Raw genomic sequence first — 19,024 nt, 5'->3', positions numbered from 1 at the left:
GCTCTGCTTCTTTCCCGCAAAACCAAAGTTTACCAAAATACAGAATCTGAGTGGCTGAGTGGCTACGACACTGAGCTTGTCGATCAGAAAGGTCGGCAGTTCGGCGGTTCAAATCCCTAGCGCCATATAACAGAGTGAGCTCCTGTTACTTGTCCCAGCTTCCGCCAAGTTTGAAAGCATGTAAAAATGCAAGTAGAAAAATAGAGACCACTTTGGTGGGAAGAAAACAGCATTCCGTGCGCCTTTGGTGTTTAGCCATGCTGGCCACATGACCACGGAGACGTCTTCGGACAGCGCTGGCTCTTTGGCTTTGAAATGGAGATGAGCACCGCCCCCTAGAGTCGGGAACGACTAGCACATATGTGCGAGGGGAACCTTTACCTTACCAAAATAGATGCCTTATAAGAAAGATTTCCCCCTGAGTATTCAAATCTATTGCATTTCCACATTGCCTGCTTTTTCTGCACACCTTCCCTTCCTATTTAATTTTGTTCATCTTTCTCATATTTGTAATGATTTTTTCCCCCTTTTCTCCAAATGCATTCTGAACACCAAGGTGTTTTTTTTTCTTGCTGTGTCTTGAAATGTGTTTCTATGCTTTAAATAAAACTGGACTGTTTATAACTTTTTGATTTAGCTTAATTTAATTTGGCTTATCACAATGTACATTTTCCTATTTATTTTGCTTTGCTTTTGTTCATTTTTTATTTTGTTTTCTTTTTAGCTTATTGATCTTTGCCCAGAAGCTCACTCTCAGTTGCTGGGAAAAACGGGCTCTTGATTAGCTCACCTTCCTTCCCATTCAACCTCCCAAACCAGTTTCATGAATCAAAACATGAATGAACCCAGGTGGGTGACTATTTGACCAGCTGTCCAAAATGGCTACCGGAAAGTGAACTCATACGCTGTATTTGCAACCTATTACAATGGGATCTGATGTTTTGGGGGTTTAAGTGGCAGATCAAATCCCAACTTTGCTGTGATATCTGCACATCGAGTGTGGTTTAGTATCGTTTATATTTAAGAGCAAGTATCAAAGATGGAAAAAGGGAAGCAGGCGTCTTGTTACTTACCTCCAGACCCACTGATTTTCCAGTTCTTTGTTGTTTTTCTCAAGAGGTTCCAAAGCCCCTTTGGAGACAAAGAACCACTGGAATTCTGCTTCATTATTTGAGCGTCTTGATACTGTTCAACTGGATCTTGAAAGCCCGATAAAGAGTTTTTCCCTTATTTGTCTTATATACCTGTTGTGGGCCGCCAGCGGCCAGTGGAGCTGGCAGCAGAGTTGGACAGTGAGGAGTTTGGAGAGGACCATGGGCCAGTCCTGGAGGCTGGGGAAGGCTCGGACGAGGGCTCTGTGTCAGAGGTGGAGAGGGGACCAAGGCTGTCTGGCAGTTCTCAGTCAGCTGCCTTCAGAGCTAGACAGCAGTGAGGCAGAGGAACAGCTGGAGCCTGTTCCCAGTAGTATGCCCATGCACAGAGCTGCCAGAAGAAAAGAACAACCCAGGAATCAGGGTAGACTTGGGAGTAAAGTCACAGGTGGAAGGTGATTGACCCCTCCCATATGAAATAACAGAGGAGTGAAAGGGGAGTGGGCTTTTGCAGGAAACAGTTTGTTCATTCAGTCGTCAGATTTGTTTCAGGAGTGTGAAGATCTGTCCGTGAATCTCGGAGATTCTGTGCCCAGTCTTTCCTTGCACAGCACCTCATTTGGAAAAATATTTACATTGCAGCTTTCCAAGATAGATAAGGTCTGTAGTCATAACTATTCCTTTGAAAGACTCTTTGCCAGGCCTTACTGAATGTGAATGAGAGGAATACACATTCACTTAATAAAAGGGGTTTTGTTAGAATCAGGACTCGGCCTCATGCTTTTTGGGGAAGCCTCGGTCAGAACAATACCCAAGAAAATCAAGGCATCTTTAGTTTCTTCCTCACTCACTTCTCCCTTCCACGGCTAAGCTGATGTTTACATAATGCCATCAAGACCATCTCCATAGTGTTCTACAAGTGGTTCGGTGCATTTCAAAAGTCCCTGCAGTTGGCAGCTGTAATAACAACTGTTGTTTTAACTGTACGCACACCCAGTAATTCATCTTAATCAGACAATTTAAGATGCAGCCTTGCTGCATCCAGGAGCATTGTTTCTGGAGGGGGAGGGTTAAAAAGGGGGTAGGAAAAGGGGGCAGGGCAATCCCATGGTTGGATACCACCTTGCCTGTCTTTGCTCCCTTCTTCTGGGGTTTTCAGAGATGGCATCAAGCAGGGGCGATGTAAACTGAAGCACGGTAGATGGGGAAAATGCTGAGAGATGATTGATGGAGAGTGTTGCAGCCCGCCAGCGAGGCAGGCAGAGATGGGGTCAGAGCAGTATGCCAGTTATCAAAATCCTTCAGAGTCAGACATCAGTGAGGCAGACAAACAGCTGGAGCCTGTTCCCAGTGTGCGCATGCGCAGAGTTGCCAGACGAAGGGAACAGCTAAAGAACAGGGGTCGACATGGGAGTAAGGCCACAGGTGGATGATGAATGGCCCCTCCCAGAGGAAATGAAAGAGGAGCAAAAGGGGAGTAGAGTTTGCAGGAGACAGTTAGTTTGCTTAATTAGTTCGTGACTCTCTGAGACTCCTTGTCAAGTTTTGCAGATATTGGCCTGTCAGCTCTTCAAGCCAGATAAGGTCTGTGACTGTAAATCCTCCCTTGAAAGACTTTGCTAGATGTGAATGAGCAGAATTCACAGTAAATAAAAGGGTTTTTTGTCGGGACCAGGAGTCTGCTTCATGCTCTTGGGAAGCCTCGGTCAGAACAAAAATTTAAGTCCAACTCTTTGATGGATAAAGTTGTAATTCCCACACCCCTGATGGCAAACCTTTCCTTTGGACTTGTGCTGGGGGTTTCACTTTCCAGATTTAGAGTGGCCAAAAGAGTCTGCAATTCGCAGGGTGATATATGGTAGGTTTTTGTTCTCCTGAAAGGTCTCCTACATCTTATAATAATCAGCATATTTTTCCCTCCCCCTGTTCCCTTCCTCTTTTCTATCTTCCAGGACGAATTGGTCTGTGGAAAGATATCTTCACCGTCTCGATGAATGAGAAATTCGATTTAGTGTACAAGCAGAAGATGGGGAAATGTGATCTCACGTTTGATTTCTATTTATAAAGCAGCCAAATGAAAATGCATGAAAAAAATACAAAGAATCTAGCTAGAAGTGCTTTCTGCATTTATTTATTCCTGGCTGGACATAGTACCATATTTGTTATGTGTATCATATTTAAAAAAATAAATAAAGGGCACACTGCATTGGGATGTTAACCTCAGAGAGTGCTGGGTCAGGCCAAAGGTCTACTTAGAGCAGCATTTTATTTTTATTTTGCAAGTTTGATCAGTCGAAAGCTACTGGATAGCTTTCAAAGTTTTAAAAGCAGCAGGTATACAAGTCTAGTGCGCTCTGTAATGTTTTTCTTTTTCCATGTAATCTACGCAGAAAGCAACTGTTACAGGGCAGCTGAAAAATACAGTGGATTCATAAATAAAGAATTCTATAATTTTATCCTGCAGAAAGATTTTTCCCCTTTTCTCTTTTCCTCCTAAGTTGCATTAGGCATCCATGATGGGTGTGGTTGCGTGTGTGTGCATGTGTGTGTGTGTGTAAAACCTGAGACGTTGCACTATGGAGCCTCAAATCACAACCCATTTCCTCCATCCTGTCTTATGGATGCAACTCCAATTGAGTGGCCAGAAAAAGTCCAAGTGTTGCATATAAAAGCAGTCAAAGCTTTAACTGTGCAGGTATTCCTCGACTTATGACCATAATTGAACCCCAGGTTTCTGTTGTTAAGCAGGACATTTGCTAAGTGAGTTTTGCCCCATTCTACAACCATCCTTGCCACGGTTGTTGAGTGAACCACTAGAGTTGGTAAGTTGGTAACCTGGTTGTTAAGTGAATCTGGCTTCCCCATTGACGTTGCCTGTCAGAAGGTTGCAAAAGGTGATCACATGGCCCCGGGACACAGCAACAACGGTCATAAGTAGGAACCAGTTGCCAAGTAGCTGAATTTTAATCCCATGATCCTGGGGATACTTCAAAGGTCATAAATCTGAAAATGGTCATGTCACTTTTTCATTGCTTGTTTCAAAGCTGAAGAGCCAGCGCTGTCCGAAGACGTCTCCGTGGTCATGTGGCTGGCATGACTAAACGCTGAGGGCGCACGGAATGCTGTTACCTTCCCATCAAAGGTGGTTCCTATTTTTTTCTACTTGCATTTTTACATGCTTTCGAACTGCTAGATTGGCAGAAGCTGGGACAAGTAACGGGAACTCACTCCGTTACACGTCGCTAGGGATTCGAACCGCCGAACTGCTCACCTTTCTGATCAACAAGTTCAGCGTCTTAGCTACTGAGCCACCGCTTCCCTTTCGGTAACACTGTACTGCTGCTGCAATATTGATTTTCCAGACTAGAAATCCTGGTTTTACAGACCATGATAATAGTCTAGCTTTACTTGGGATGGCTTACATCCTGCGACGGTGCCTCTTAACGCCATCAAATATCAACATCTGCTTATCCCAGTTCTTCGGAAGGAATTGATAGGTAGATGAAGAATGCCAAATCCGATTTGAACATCTGGTGAGACATTCACGGATGTCCAGCAGAGGGGGATACAACACCAAAAGAAAGCAACATGAGCTCAACCCACAATTGTAGTCACATCTCTCTACCTGTGGAGAGGAAAACAATGCATAATATTTATTAATTATTCTTTTATTAAAGATCTATCTTTTTAAACACGATTTCTCCATTTCTCCCTCCCCCCTCCCCCCAGTGTGGACTAAAGAGTTAACATTCTTGGACAACTCTCAAAAGATAATTTCCTATATTCATATTTTGCATCAGTTGCCTCTGAACATGAAAATTGTATTTGCAATTACAAATTAAAAATAAGATATATGTTCAGCAAACCCCACAGTAGTAGGGTTCAGAAATATATATTTGCAGGGATGGTGGGTTAGGGTGTTGTTTTTTTAAAGCAAAGATGGCAATTGATCATGTGACTATTTTTTTTCGGACTCAAATATGATACAATATACACTCAGGCATTTGCAACCTACACTGGGCAGAGGTATTTTTGGGGTGTGTGTGCCTGCACTTACTCATAAAGCCCAAACAAAGAAGGAAAAATATGAAGATGGATGGTGCTTTCATTATATATTTAGATTTAGAATCAACTCACCATGGCCAAGTCACCATGGCCAATTCACCATGGCCAATTCACCATGGCTAACTCACCATGGCCAACTCACCATGGCCAAGTCACCATGGCCAAGTCATCATGGCTAACTCACCATGGCCAACTCACCATGGCCAACTCACCATGTCCAACTCATGGCCAACTCACCATGGCCAACTCACCATGTCCAACTCGCCATGGCCAACTCACCATGGCCAACTCACCATGGCCAACTCACCATGGCCAAGTCATCATGGCTAACTCACCATGGCCAAGTCATCATGGCTAACTCACCATGGCCAACTCACCATGGCCAACTCACCATGGCCAACTCATCATGGCCAACTCATGGCCAACTCGCCATGTCCAACTCGCTACGGCCAGCTTGCTGCAGGACAACTTTCCATGGCCATCTTGCCACAGGATAGCTCACTAAAGTTACACTAAAGATACCGTGAAAGAGAGTCATTAAAGAAAAGATGCAAACGGAGAGTGAGAATGAAAACGTGAATGGCAAAAATTAAAATAATTTTTATTTGTTTTAAATAATTAAGTAGAATTGTTCAAATTGTCCTGCGGTGAGTTTTCCCATGGCAAGTGGTCCCACAGCGAGTTGGCCGTGATGAGGTGGTCCGTTGGAAGTTGGCCATGGTGACGTGGCCATGGTGAGCTGGCTGCAGCAAGTTGGCTATGGCAAGTTGCCCCTCCAGTTCATGACTCTTTGCTTGCAGATCAACCTCTGAACCCCAGATACATCATCAGTGCATGAGCCAAGTCTGTATCTGTGATGGATTGTGACATCACCAGGAGTAGGGCTACACCACCATCTTCTGTGTGTTCAAGGCTTTCAATTGCCTGCAAAGGCCATCAAAGCACAACTATGGTTATATTAAGTGCCTCTTTGGGAGGCCTTACATGGCTTTGCTTCTGGATTTCAACTCAGTTTGTCAACCCACAGGAATTTTAAGTAAGAGTTGAACTGAATCACCTGGGGATCGTCTTGACCAACCTTCAGATTCCTATTCCAGAGAGATTGCTAGACAGAGAAACACAAGGTGTGTATATTTAAGAACGAAAAGCGGAAGTGTTATGGCGAAGGAGTGGGGAGAAGGTTTGGTATCGATTTTCAAGTAAGTGAACTACGTTTACTAAGGACGGGATGCAGTGGCTCAGGGGTTAAGACGCTGAGCTTGTCAATCAGAAAAGTTGGCAGTTCAAATCCCTAGCGCCCGTTACTTGTCCCAGCTTCTGCCAACCTAGCAGTTTGAAAGCATGCAAGTAGAAAAATAGGAACCATCTTCGGCGGGAAGGTAACTTTGTTCTGTGCACCTTCGGCATTTTGTCATGCTGGCCACATGACCACAGAGATGTCTAGCTGGGCAGTGTTAACTGTTTGGCTTAGAAACAGAGATGAGCATTGCCCCCTTGAGTCAGGAATGACTAGCACATAGGTGCGAGGGGAACCTTTACCTTATGTTTACTGAAATATAGCACAATAAATGGCTATACCTTGGTTGGTCTTCTGAAAAAGCAAGGTGCAACTTAGGTAGCGTGTGGATCAAACAGCACTAGTAAAACCAGAGTAATAGACTATGTCCTTTAGATACCCCCACATAACAAAATCAAACAAAGGGTATCTTTATCTTTACTAATTTATACAGTACCCTATTTCCCCGAAAATAAGATCCCCCTGACTAATAAGCCCAATCGGGTTTTTGAGCGCATGCGCTAAAATAAGCCCTCCCCCCAAAATAAGCCCTCTCTGAAAATATTGCAACACAGAAGCAGCCATGAGGTGACCACACTTGCCACCTCCTGCACCTCAAAAATAATAAGACCTCCCGGTAAATAAGGCCAAGCGCTTATTTCGGGGGTCAAAAGAAAATGAGACCCTGTCTTATTTTCAGGGAAACGGTAACGTATTTTAATATATTTTTATATTGCTTATTATTCCATGCTGTACAAAGAAAGTAAAAACCTTTCGAATGTGTTTTAAAATTACACAAAACATGTTAAAGTGTGGGAGGAAACCGAGAAAGGACAAAACACATTTATCCATAACATTTCACATAAGCTGGTTGCATTATAGTTAAGAAATAACTACACTTCCACAGAAAAACACAATTACTTATTGTTTATATGTACACTGTGAGTTTATGCACCGGAGACTAATTCCTTGTGTGTCTGATCACACTCGGCCAATAAAGAATTCTATTCTATTTTATTATTCTATTCCTATTCCTTTCCTATTCTATTCCCATTCCTTTCCTATTCTATTCCTATTTCTATTCCTTTACTTTCCTATTCTATTCCTATTCCTCTCCTCTCCTCTATTCTATTCTATTCTATTCTATTCTATTCTAGTCTAGTCTAGTCTATTCCTTTCCTTTCCTTTCCTATTCTATTCCTTTCCTATTCTATTCCTTTCCTTTCCTTTCCTATTCTGTTCTATTCTATTCTATTCTATTCTTCTATTCTAGTCTATTCCTTTCCTTTCCTATTCTATTCCTATTCCTCTCCTCTATTCTATTCTATTCTATTCTATTCTATTCTAGTCTAGTCTAGTCTATTCCTTTCCTTTCCTTTCCTATTCTATTCCTTTCCTATTCTATTCCTTTCCTTTCCTTTCCTATTCTGTTCTATTCTATTCTATTCTTCTATTCTAGTCTATTCCTTTCCTTTCCTATTCTATTCCTATTCCTCTCCTCTATTCTATTCTATTCTATTCTATTCTATTCTAGTCTAGTCTATTCCTTTCCTTTCCTTTCCTTTCCTATTCTATTCCTTTCCTATTCTATTCCTTTCCTTTCCTTTCCTATTCTGTTCTATTCTATTCTATTCTTCTATTCTAGTCTATTCCTTTACTTTCCTATTCTATTCCTATTCCTCTCCTCTATTCTATTCTATTCTATTCTATTCTATTCTAGTCTAGTCTAGTCTATTCCTTTCCTTTCCTTTCCTATTCTATTCCTTTCCTATTCTATTCCTTTCCTTTCCTTTCCTTTCCTATTCTGTTCTATTCTATTCTATTCTATTCTTCTATTCTAGTCTATTCCTTTACTTTCCTATTCTATTCCTATTCCTCTCCTCTATTCTATTCTATTCTATTCTAGTCTAGTCTAGTCTATTCCTTTCCTTTCCTATTCTATTCCCATTCCTTTCCTATTCTATTCCTATTTCTATTCCTTTACTTTCCTATTCTATTCCTATTCCTCTCCTCTATTCTATTCTATTCTATTCTTCTATTCTATTCTATTCTATTCTATTCTATTCTTCTATTCTAGTCTATTCCTTTCCTTTCCTTTCCTGTTCTGTTCTATTCTATTCTATTCTATTCTTCTATTCTAGTCTATTCCTTTCCTTTCCTATTCTATTTTACTCTATTCTGAAATCTTTCCTGAAAGTATTTGAGAAAATATTAGCGGAAAAAGAAATGACTTTGCTGTACAGTACGTGTATATCCTTGTTCCTCTGGTTGGTTGGCCCTCCACCCAACCAGAAGAAAATAAGACGAACTGTTTGCTAATTAGTTAGCTGAAATGTGCAGAAAACATGCCACTGTTGTAATGGAAGACTTTAATTACCCTGACACAAACTGGGAAACAAACTCAGCAGGGAATGGGAGACCAAGCAGGGCCCAGAATGAACTAAGACTGGTAACTAATGCCAAAAACAAAAACGACAAAAGAGAGAGCGTCTTTCAACACGTGAGGAAAAAGAAGGAAGTCAAGGAAACAATGAGTTCACTCATGGAAGCCGATGGACAGAAGTTGACAGGCAGCAGGGAGAAAGCAGAACTACTCCATTCCTCCTTTGCACCTGTCTTTACGCAAAGCGAAGAAATAATCCAACCTATCAAAAGCAGCGCCGAGAAAGGTGGAAGAGGTACACAACATGACGAAACACGGAAGATAAATGGGACATGGAAGATAAGTCTACTAGAATTTACAGCCGTGGAGGAAGAGTTCCCAGTTCTTGTGGACAGATGGCAATTAAGTGGCTCCATGAAAACAAGCCCAAAGGATTGCTTTGTGTTGAGGGATCCACCTGTTCTTCATGTCTGTTGCCATTGTGGTTGCCATCTTGACTTCTTTTTGCCCATCTGCTGGGTCCCCCTTCCCCCCACCATGCTTGGGAACCTCTGTTGAGTTTGACACATAAATATGCTCACACCTGATTAAATTCGATTAGGAATCCCCAGAAAATCACATGGCTTTTTGACTAGACTGGAAAGCAAAGGGGAGAAGGGCAGATCTTAGAAGAAGCCCATGACCAGAACTTTATTCTGGGCAGGAGAATAATACTCGTGAAGTTAGGAGAAGATGCAAAGAACGAGGCTAGTTGCTTTTACAGCTAGTCCTCGACTTACAACAGCCAAATGTGATTGGACACAGAAGGAATTTCTCTTTGGTGCAGATGCTCTCAGTGTGCATAAAATAAAAGATACATTTGTCATGAATCATGAGGTACCACACTTAATGAGAGTCAAAGGGTACAAATAAGCAATCAGGAAACAATATCAATCGTAAGGATAGAAGCAACAAGTTACAGTCCTGCAGTCATAAGTAGGAGGAGATGGGGATAGGAACGATGAGAAGATTAATAGTTATAGTAATGCAGACTTAGTAAATAGTTTGACAGTGTTGAGGGAATTATTTGTTTAGCAGAGTGATGACATTTGGGAAAAACATGAGAATGAACTCTCGTGCCAAATACTGGAAACAGTCCAGTAAAATTGACATTTGGAAGAGGGAAATCTGGTAGAATCAGACTGGATGGGATTTTCACCTCCTTAAGGACAACAAACCTTTGCTGGGCCCTATCCAGGAATAAGATATTTCTGAAACAGACAAGATAACTCCCCTTTGCCCCAATGCTCTGCCCAAAAGCCAAGAATGTTTCATCTTTAAAGGCTAATTAAAAAGTTAAAGGTTAATTCCTGGGAAGCCTCTGCCATTACGGCACAAGACCCATCTTTCTCCTCCTTTGCTGAGAACAAAGTCAGGAATCACAAAGAGTTTCAAAGGTTTCAAGAACGCCCATAGAGGGGGCAATGCCAACTTTACCATCTGCTTCCTCAGACAGTTCTCTTCGCACTGTCTGATGATCAGAGTTGGCTGATTGGGATGTGAAAATCCACCCACTATGGTTATGGCATAGTACATAAGCAGGTTCCTGGCGAGGGGACGAGTTGCATCCCTGCAGCTGCCTCCCTCAAAAATGCCAGGCTGAACTTATGGGCAAGTTGAGAAGCATATGCCTGCAGTCTACTAAACCAGGATTGAGTCAGGTCCTCTTGAAAAAGACGGTGTCGGACCCCTGGATAGTTATGATCACTGAAGCACATGGGAACTATCACTTTATTGAGGCATCTCTGCCAGCAGTCTGGTCATCATCATATGCCAACAGAAGGAGAAGCTCAGCTACGACATGCCTGCCAGCATCTGTCTATGAAGCTAAAAATGCTAACTAATTTAGGTGCGGGTTTACTATCCCTTCTGATGAGGGAGGGAGAGACAGAGAGGGAGGGAGAGAGAGAGGGAGGGGGACAGGGAGGGAGAGAGAGGGAGGAGGGTTGTTCCCCTCCTTACCTAATCCTATTTTTCATGGACAACCACCGAGGCCGCCCTAGGAATATTTTATTTTTATTTATTTGTTTGTCTAACATGTACAAGGTAACAAGTTTAAGTATGAACATAAACATGAACAAAGCAAATAAATACAGATAATGGGGACAGTAAGAGAGGGGTGGTAGGCATGCTGATGCGCTTGTGCATGCCCCCTTTACGGACCTCTTAGGAATGGGGAGAGGTCCACGGTGGACAGTTTGAGGTTGTAACAATGGAGTTGGGTAGAGTATTACAGGCGTTGACCACTGTTGCTGAAGTCTTATTTTCTGCAATCGATTTTGGAGTGGTTTACCTTGAGTTTGTATCGATCGTTTGCCCGTGTATTATTGTGATTGAAGCTGAAGTAGTCATTTATAGGTAGGACATTGTAGCAGACAATTTTGTTTACTATGCTTAGGTCACACCGCAGACGGCACAGTTCCAGATTGACCAAGCCCAAAATTTCAAGCCTGGTGGCATAAGGGATTTTCTACTGAGTAGAGGAGTGGAGTACTCTTCTCGTGAAATACCTCTGGACCCACTCAATCATATTAATGTCCGATATATACAGTGTGGATTACAGGCAGACAAGCTGTATTCAAGAATTGGTCTGGCAAAGGTTTTGTATGCCCCCGTTAGCAGTACACTGTTGCCGGAGAAGCAGCTTTGCAAAATTAGGTTAAGAACTCTTAATGCCTTTTTGGCAATGCTGTTACAGTGAGCTCTGGGGCTTAGATCATGTGATATATCTTAGGGAAATATAGAGGGACATGTCTTAAATATGTTGCTCTGTTGAAATAGCAGACGGAGAGTGAATTTGATTGAAGTCAAAACTGTTAAAGAGAGGGACTCTTCAACTCCTAGAATTCCCCATCCAGCAAGGGAAGGGAAGGCTCAGCGACGCTGGTTCAGAGTGCAAACACCTTGGAGGAAAGATGGTTGCGCATATGTATGCTGCAGCTGGGCGCTCCTTTTTTCAGTGTATAGTGTGGGTTGGATTTCCCCCTTGATTGAACCCTGTGGGGCAAGGGGCATCTATAGTCGGCGAGCCTTTGGGAAAGCTGCCCACAACTTCATCCTTCAACATCTCTAGAAGGAGAACACCCAGAAGAGCTTGATGAAGTGAAGTTAGTTCCCACTGCCATTCAAGATGGCTGCACACATGGATGAACCCTGTGGGGCAAGGGGCATCTATAGTTGGCAAGAATTGACATGTGAAAAGACTATGGAAGACAATTTGATACCTTCTCATAAAAAACTGGAGGAGGCCACTAGGCCGCTGGGGGAGCCATGGATTGCTATCCCTGTAGGAAGGAGGAGGAGGAAGAGAAAAACGGAGGACAGGAAGAGAAAGAGAGGATGTCGTGCAGGCCTTCTTTTTAAGCTGAGAGGAATTGAAGATATATGGGGACCTCATCCTTGCAGAAATAATACGGTTGCTCCCCTCTCCCATTGACATTATTTCAAAAAACATGAAGATATGGTTTTTGCCAACAGGCCAGAGACCCCCCTGGGTACTACGGAGTCCAACAAGTGGTTGGTCCGATTGTTGTATCCGATTGGGTATCATTATGCTTTGTCAACCATCAAAGACAGGGAAGGATTTTGGACTACACAGGTAGTCCTTACTTAGTGACTTCTTGTTCCGCAACCATTCAAAGTTACAACAGTGCTCAACAAGAAGACTTATGGCCGGTCCTTGAAGTTGTGGCTGTTGCAGTGTCCCTACAGTGTCACGGGATCGTAATTGGAGCACTTGGCATATGTTACAATGGTCACAGCTTCCCACAGTCACGTTTGTTTGTTTGTTTGTTTGTTTGGATTTATATGCCGCCCTTCTCCAAAAGGACTCAGGGCGGCGTACAACATTAAAAAACACACATCCCAAAGGTTAAAAAAAAAGATTAAATCCATATCCAAAAAAAACAAACCGAATTTAAAAGACAATACATTTAAAATGAGTTAAAATTAACAGGCCAGGCCGGCTTGCTGGAAAAGCCAACTTTTTAGGGCGCGTCGGAAGGACCGGAGGTCAGGGATTATGCGAAGCTCCGGGGGCAGCTCATTCCAGAGGGAAGGTGCTCCCACAGAGAAGGCTCTCCACTTATGATCTTCCCTGCCAGCTTCCAATAAGTCAAGTCAATGAGGAAACCAGCCACCCCATGATGTTGTGCTTAATGACTGCACACGATTCCTTAACAAACACAAAGTGAACTGTCATTCTACACTGAAGATCGCATTTAATTTCGTTGTACAAGGTGCAATGACAATAAAGTAAGCTAACTAACTAACTAACTAACTAACTAACTAAACCTAACAGACTTTTTCTTCCTTGAGCTGCTGCGTGAGGAGTATTATTAGCAGGACATTTGGGAGGATGCTAAGGTTTTCAAACATATACTGTACCGGTGCATTTTGTTTTTCAAATATCAAAAGAAGACTACGAAGTTCGCGACAGGAAAACTCAGCGATTGGATGTTGAAATATAAACAAGTTTAAATCACTCCAGTTTGCCCGTCGGGGAGATGGTTTCAGCATCCCTTTCTTGATCTGACATGAGTTTCTTTCTTAAATTTATATCCACGCCTTTATTTTTTTTTGTGACTCGAGGCAGCGTGCCTAATATTATCTGTTCCTGTTTTCTCCACAACTAACTAAAAAATAAGGTGGGCTTATTTGGTAGGCTCCATAACATATGTGGGGGTTTATTTGGTGGCCCCCATAACACACACACACGTCTGTGTGTGTGTGTGTTTGTGTGTGTGTGTGTGTGTTATCTAAAGATAAAATACAGGTGAAAATAAATTTACTCTAATGATAGTCCTTGATTTACAAACAAATAGAATCCAAAATGTATGTTGTTAAAAAGAAAACTTAACAGTTAAGTGAGCTTGACCCATATTACAGTCTTCCGTTGCCACCGTTGTTAAGCGAACCGCTGCAGTTGTTAAATTAGGGACACGGTTGTTAAGGAAATCTGGCTTCCCCACTGATTCGGCTAGTCAGAAGATCGCAAAAGGGCATCACACGACCACGGGACACTGCAACCGTCATAAATACGAGTCGGTTGACAAACGTCTGGATTTCCTTCCAGTGTAATCAGGTGGAAGCTGCAACGGTCGTTAAGTGTGAAAAACGGCCGTAAGTCACTTTTTTCAGGGCCACTGTTAACTTTTTGACCGGTCACTAAATGAATGTTTGTAACCCAAACGGGCTCTACTACTTGTGTATCCAGAGAGCGAGCCGGGCTCACTCGCGAGTTCCCGCGAAAGCACCGGGTCAGGGTCCCGGTCCCCCCCTCCTGATTTTTGCACCCAGCATTTCCTGCTCTCTCTCTCACCTGATTTTGCACCTTTCGGAGTCCAGGAATCCTTCGGCGTGACTTTTCGGACGACGGGCACCGGCGCGAAGGTCTTTCCCGACGTGCAATTGTCGCGAGTTAACGGTTGCCAAGCGACTGCGCGGCCTTCTGGGCGAATCGGGAGCCGCTCCTGGCGTTGTTGTGGCCACGGCGTCCTGGCAACGCCGCATTCAGGCAGCGAAGCCGCGAAGTGCAATTTTGCAAGCGGGACGCGGGCATTCCGAGCATCTTTTCTCACGCTCGCGGTGGGAAACTCCTTGCCCTGCTCCAGCCGGGGCGCCGCTGCCTATTTTGCGACCGAAAATGACGTCGCAGAACGGAGAAGGAGGAGAGAGACACGGTTGGTTTACTTCTGCGTCGGGAAAACAGAGTGGTTTTTTTTTTCCCCCTTGCAAAGAGATGCGGGAGCTTGTTGGAAGAATTAACAGCGTACAGCCCAGGTGTAGCATTCTCGGCTTCCTATAACCCAGCAAAATAGATTAGCTTGCGAAATTAGGGTTGATCCTCCAGCAGTGTACTGGGATTCGATCTCACCTTTCCGAGGCAGCGCTAATTCTGCAGGGTATCAGGTTGTCTCAAGGTACGATTGCCATGGCCGGTGTTTGCAGTTGCCTTGTGAACAGAGTTGATCCTGCTTTCTGAATTTACGCAGCCTACAATCGGCTTAAGGAAACAAAAAAGTGAGGTGTCAAATGTAATAAGTAGGTAAGTAACAAGCAAATGGGCTGAACCACAAACTAGCCCCAGGCAAACTAACCAAACGGAGAACACGCAAAGTTACGCAAGCAACAAACTACAGGGTGGTTAGAAGTACCAACTTGTAGCATCCTATGCAAATATTCCAAGTGAGCACATTTACGTCATCACAGATTCTCAGTATTTCCACTCATTGCAACAATTGCAATTTTAATCATGACCTCAGCAAGATATACTAATGATCTATCTATCTATCTATCTATCTATCTATCTATCTATCTATCTATCTATCATCTATCTATCTATATCTATATCATCTATCAATCATTATCAATCATCTATCATCCATCTATCTATCCATCCATCTGTCCATCCATCCATCCATCCATCCATCCATTCACCCACCCACCCACCCACCCACCTACCTACCTATATCATCTATCAATCATCTATATCAATCATCTGTCTGTCTGTCTGTCTGTCTCTCTCTCTCTCTCTCTCTCTTTCTATCTATCTATCTATCTATCTATCTATCTATCTATCTATCTATCATCTATCTCTCTCTCTTTCTATTTATCTATCATCTGTCTGTCTGTCTCTATCATTCATTCACCCACCCTCCCACTCATCCATCTATGGATTGGGTTCTATTTAGTTAATAAACTAAATACATAAAACCTATTCTGTTTCACCTTGTTCCACTTTGATTTTGTATTTACCCCTTCATATTGCTTTCTACAATATGTCCCATTTTTGAATTAAGAATAACATCTGGTCACTTTACAGTATGATTATTAAATAAAATGAACAGATACATCAACAATTACAAATTAAATACTGCCCTTTGTGTAGATATGAGTGTGTGTGTGTGTGTGTGTGAGTGAGAGAGAGAGATTTAGATTTGTAAGACTGAAACAAAAGGTGTTTAACATATTGAAGTATGAAATAATATTTATTTATAGAGTAAATAATATTTATTTATAGAGTAAATAACATTTATTTATTATTATATGTTAAACTTGGATGTGATAGTTGGGCCCATGAGGAGTCCACCCCCCCACATTTTAGTAACTAAAATGGGTGGACTTCAAATCCCCACATTCCCCAGCCAGCCATGCTGACTGTTTTAACTACTTTTGAGACACTCAAAATCACTCTGCATCTGCTGCTTCTGTTGGAAGAATAAATTTATGTCACTTTTCTGTATATTTTCCCTAAGATACTTGCAAGGCGGCCTGGATGGTTTCCCATGAAAAAAAAACAGAAACGAGAGAACAGCCTGTGCTTGCCTATCTATCTTCCTCTCTCCCAGAGGCTTCTGTGGTGTGAGGGAAACTTTTATGTGGCTCACCAAAGTTGCCACTTGAACTGATCCACAATTGCAGACTGGTACACTGGCCCAAACTGCCGCTATCCTGGGTCTCTTGTCAGTTGAATTTGAGGCAAACCACAACAACTTTTCTGCTTTGGAAGTTTCTGTCCCTGGAAGTGTCTCTAAAAGGAGGTTTAAAACCACCCTGTTCCTTTTTTTTAAACTAGCGCTGAAGGAGTCCTTAGTCCACTTGTGACTAATCGCTTATTGATTTTTTAAAAAGTTTTATTCATAATTTTTTTTTAATACAGTGTATTGTCGGGGTGTACCATTTATAAAAAGAAAGACCAGCAAAAAAATACTAATAAATATTAACACATAAACTAATAATAGTAATAATAATACAATAACACATGTACTAATGACAATAATAATGCTATAACCAAGTAATTTTAACTAACTGTTTCTTTTTACATTGACTTATTTACATTTTGGTTGCTTGTAATGATTGTCGTTATAAACCATCACTATTTTTAATACAAACATTCATAGTCTGTCTTTCTCTAATTTCTATCTCTTGTCTCTAACTACTCATGAAATCTATTCCAAATCAAATAATATTCTGTGTCTTCCTTATCTTTTATTTTTAAAGTTAGTCTGTCCATTTCAGCACAGTCTAAAATTTTTCAAATTACATCTTCGTCTGGTAGGGTGTTCTCATTTTTCCAGTGTTTTGCAAATATGATACTTGCTGCTGTTAGCATATGTAAAACTAAATATGTGGTCCCTTTATCATAACTCTCCAGCATTATGCTCAGGGAACATATTTCTGGCTTCAGATCTCTATTCTTTAATGCTTTAATGCAGGTCCACCACATATGATAGTAGGTACCTTATTGATTATTTGTTGCGACAGATCTTGAAATATAGGACTTATGATCAGTTGCAAAGTTCTTGCTTAATTTTCTCCAGTTGTTTTTTCCAGGTTCCAACAGTGCCAGTGGTGAAATTCATTTTTTTTTACTACCGGTTCTGTGGAGGTGGTTTGGTGGGCGTGGCACGGGAAGGATACTGCAAAATCTCAATTCCTACACCACTCCAGAGGAAGGATACTGTAAAATCTCCATTCCCACCCCACTCCAGGGAAAGGATACTGTAAAATCTCAATTCCCACCCCACTCCAGGGGAAGGATACTGTAAAATCTCAATTCCCACCCCACTCCAGGGGAAGGATACTGCAAAATCTCCATTCCCACCCCACTCCAGGGGAAGGATACTGCAAAATCTCCATTCCCACCCCACTCTGGGGCCAGCCAGAGGTGGCATTTGGCGGTTCTCTGAACTACTCAAAATTTCCACTACCAGTTCTCTGAACTATTCAAAATTTCCGCTACCGGTTCTCCAGAACCTGTCAGAACTTGCTGGATTTCACCCCTGCATTGTGCCATCTCTGCTCCTGAGCAACTAGCAGAGGCTTGTTTTGTTCAACTTCTTTCTTTGTTCTCCCTTATTTCTTGCAGGAACAATGTCCAGAGTGGTGAATGCATGTGATTACAAGACTTTACGCCCTCAGTCCCATGGGATTGTCTTCAATTCCAGAGTCCAATCCAACTCCTCAGGGCGATCTTCCACACGGAGTAGCAGCAACAGCAGCAAGAGCAGCAGTGAAAGCTCTGTCCAATCTGACTCAAGTAAGGACCATCTTGATGGGCCTGTTCCACATTTCAGGCACAAACAGGCAAAAGATTTCAGACCAAACTTCCCCTGTTGGAGAAAGCATTTGCAACCAGCAATGGTCATGCCTTAGGCCAGTGGTTCTCAATCTTTTCCTCCCCATGGAAACCCCTTTAAATACCTTTTCTGGCCAAAGATCCCCAAAACCTAAGGTTTAAATCACAACATTCCATAAACCATTTTCATAACAATCACAGCTTTGTGGAGTCCCTGTGGCGACATCGTGGTCCCCCAGGAGTCTATGGACCACAGGTTGAGAACCACTGCCGTAGGGAAATGGCTAAAACGGACATAGTGAAGTTGAGTGATGCTTTTATGAGGCCTAGTCACTTTGGCATGTTGGAAGAAATGTCCTCCTGGGCTCAGTTCCAAGTGGGGAAAAAAGACACTGGAAACATGAAGGCCTCTTGGAAAGATGGTTTTAATGGTGGACAGGAGCCCATGGTTTAAGGTTCTTGGGCAAAAGGTGATCACATGCTTCAAGATGTTGGGTGAAGAAGAAAAAGGGCAGAGATGCTGAGAGTGCCCTGGTTTTATGCCCTCTCTGAGCCCCACCCCATAGCTTCCTGTTCCTGTGTAAGAAATGCATTCTGATTGGTGGTGAGACTCCCAGGGGGCAGGGCAGGGGCATCTCTGTAGGCTGTCTCCCAGGCTTGCTTGACTTCCTGGGTGATGATGTCATCTTCCCAGGTGCCATGTAGTGAGATGGATAAAGGGCTAACACAGTGGTGAGTTGCAGGTGGTACTCCCCAGTACGGGCGTACTGGAGCCTGCCCGGAGCATCGACTACTGGTACGGTGCTCCGGAGGGCCCACCCGCCCGCCTGAGCTACTTACCTGTCCTTTATAGCCTTTGGCGCTTCCGTGCACGTGCATGGCGCATACAGTGCCTGTGTGACGCTCCGCCGAGCAGCTGGAGCGTCACGGAGGTTTGCGAAGGCGTCGCAGGCACGTACTACGTATGCGCGCTCTGCGCGCATCCATGTGGATGACGCTAGGCCCATTCCAACCGTTCCGGGATTCGGAACCCACCACTGGGCTAACATTATCATCTCCTGTGGCCCATGCCTTAATCCCATCACCCTGGA

The 19,024-nt window shown here is 42.9% G+C and overlaps 2 protein-coding genes across 4 annotated transcripts in view; both read left to right on the top strand.

The window, feature by feature from the left end:
* SULT4A1 (sulfotransferase family 4A member 1) overlaps window positions 1–3,281 on the top strand; it is a 28,200-nt gene extending 24,919 nt beyond the window's left edge. Inside the window, exons 7-8 of one of the 3 annotated variants that reach the window (XR_014175730.1) lie at window positions 725–849; window positions 3,044–3,281. Coding sequence is in view for 2 of the 3 variants with exons in the window: in XM_081957491.1 (XP_081813617.1) it covers window positions 3,044–3,156 (113 nt within the window). In the remaining variant the exon portion in view is untranslated. Of the gene's footprint in view, window positions 1–724; window positions 850–3,043 lie in introns of those variants that run through there. The other 2 variants (XM_081957491.1, XM_081957492.1) reach the window with 2 other exon arrangements.
* An 11,132-nt stretch (window positions 3,282–14,413) lies between these two features.
* EFCAB6 (EF-hand calcium binding domain 6) overlaps window positions 14,414–19,024 on the top strand; it is a 115,972-nt gene continuing 111,361 nt past the window's right edge. The window contains exons 1-2 of the mRNA XM_081957502.1: window positions 14,414–14,535; window positions 17,724–17,894. Of these exons, the coding sequence (XP_081813628.1) occupies window positions 14,499–14,535; window positions 17,724–17,894 (208 nt within the window). The 5' untranslated portion in view covers window positions 14,414–14,498. The remainder of the gene's footprint in view (window positions 14,536–17,723; window positions 17,895–19,024) is intronic.

The sequence above is a fragment of the Natrix helvetica genome, assembly GCF_964273705.1.
Source record: "Natrix helvetica genome assembly, chromosome: 6".
Lineage (NCBI taxonomy): Eukaryota > Metazoa > Chordata > Lepidosauria > Squamata > Natricidae > Natrix > Natrix helvetica.
This window is presented reverse-complemented; position numbering and strand designations above follow the sequence as displayed.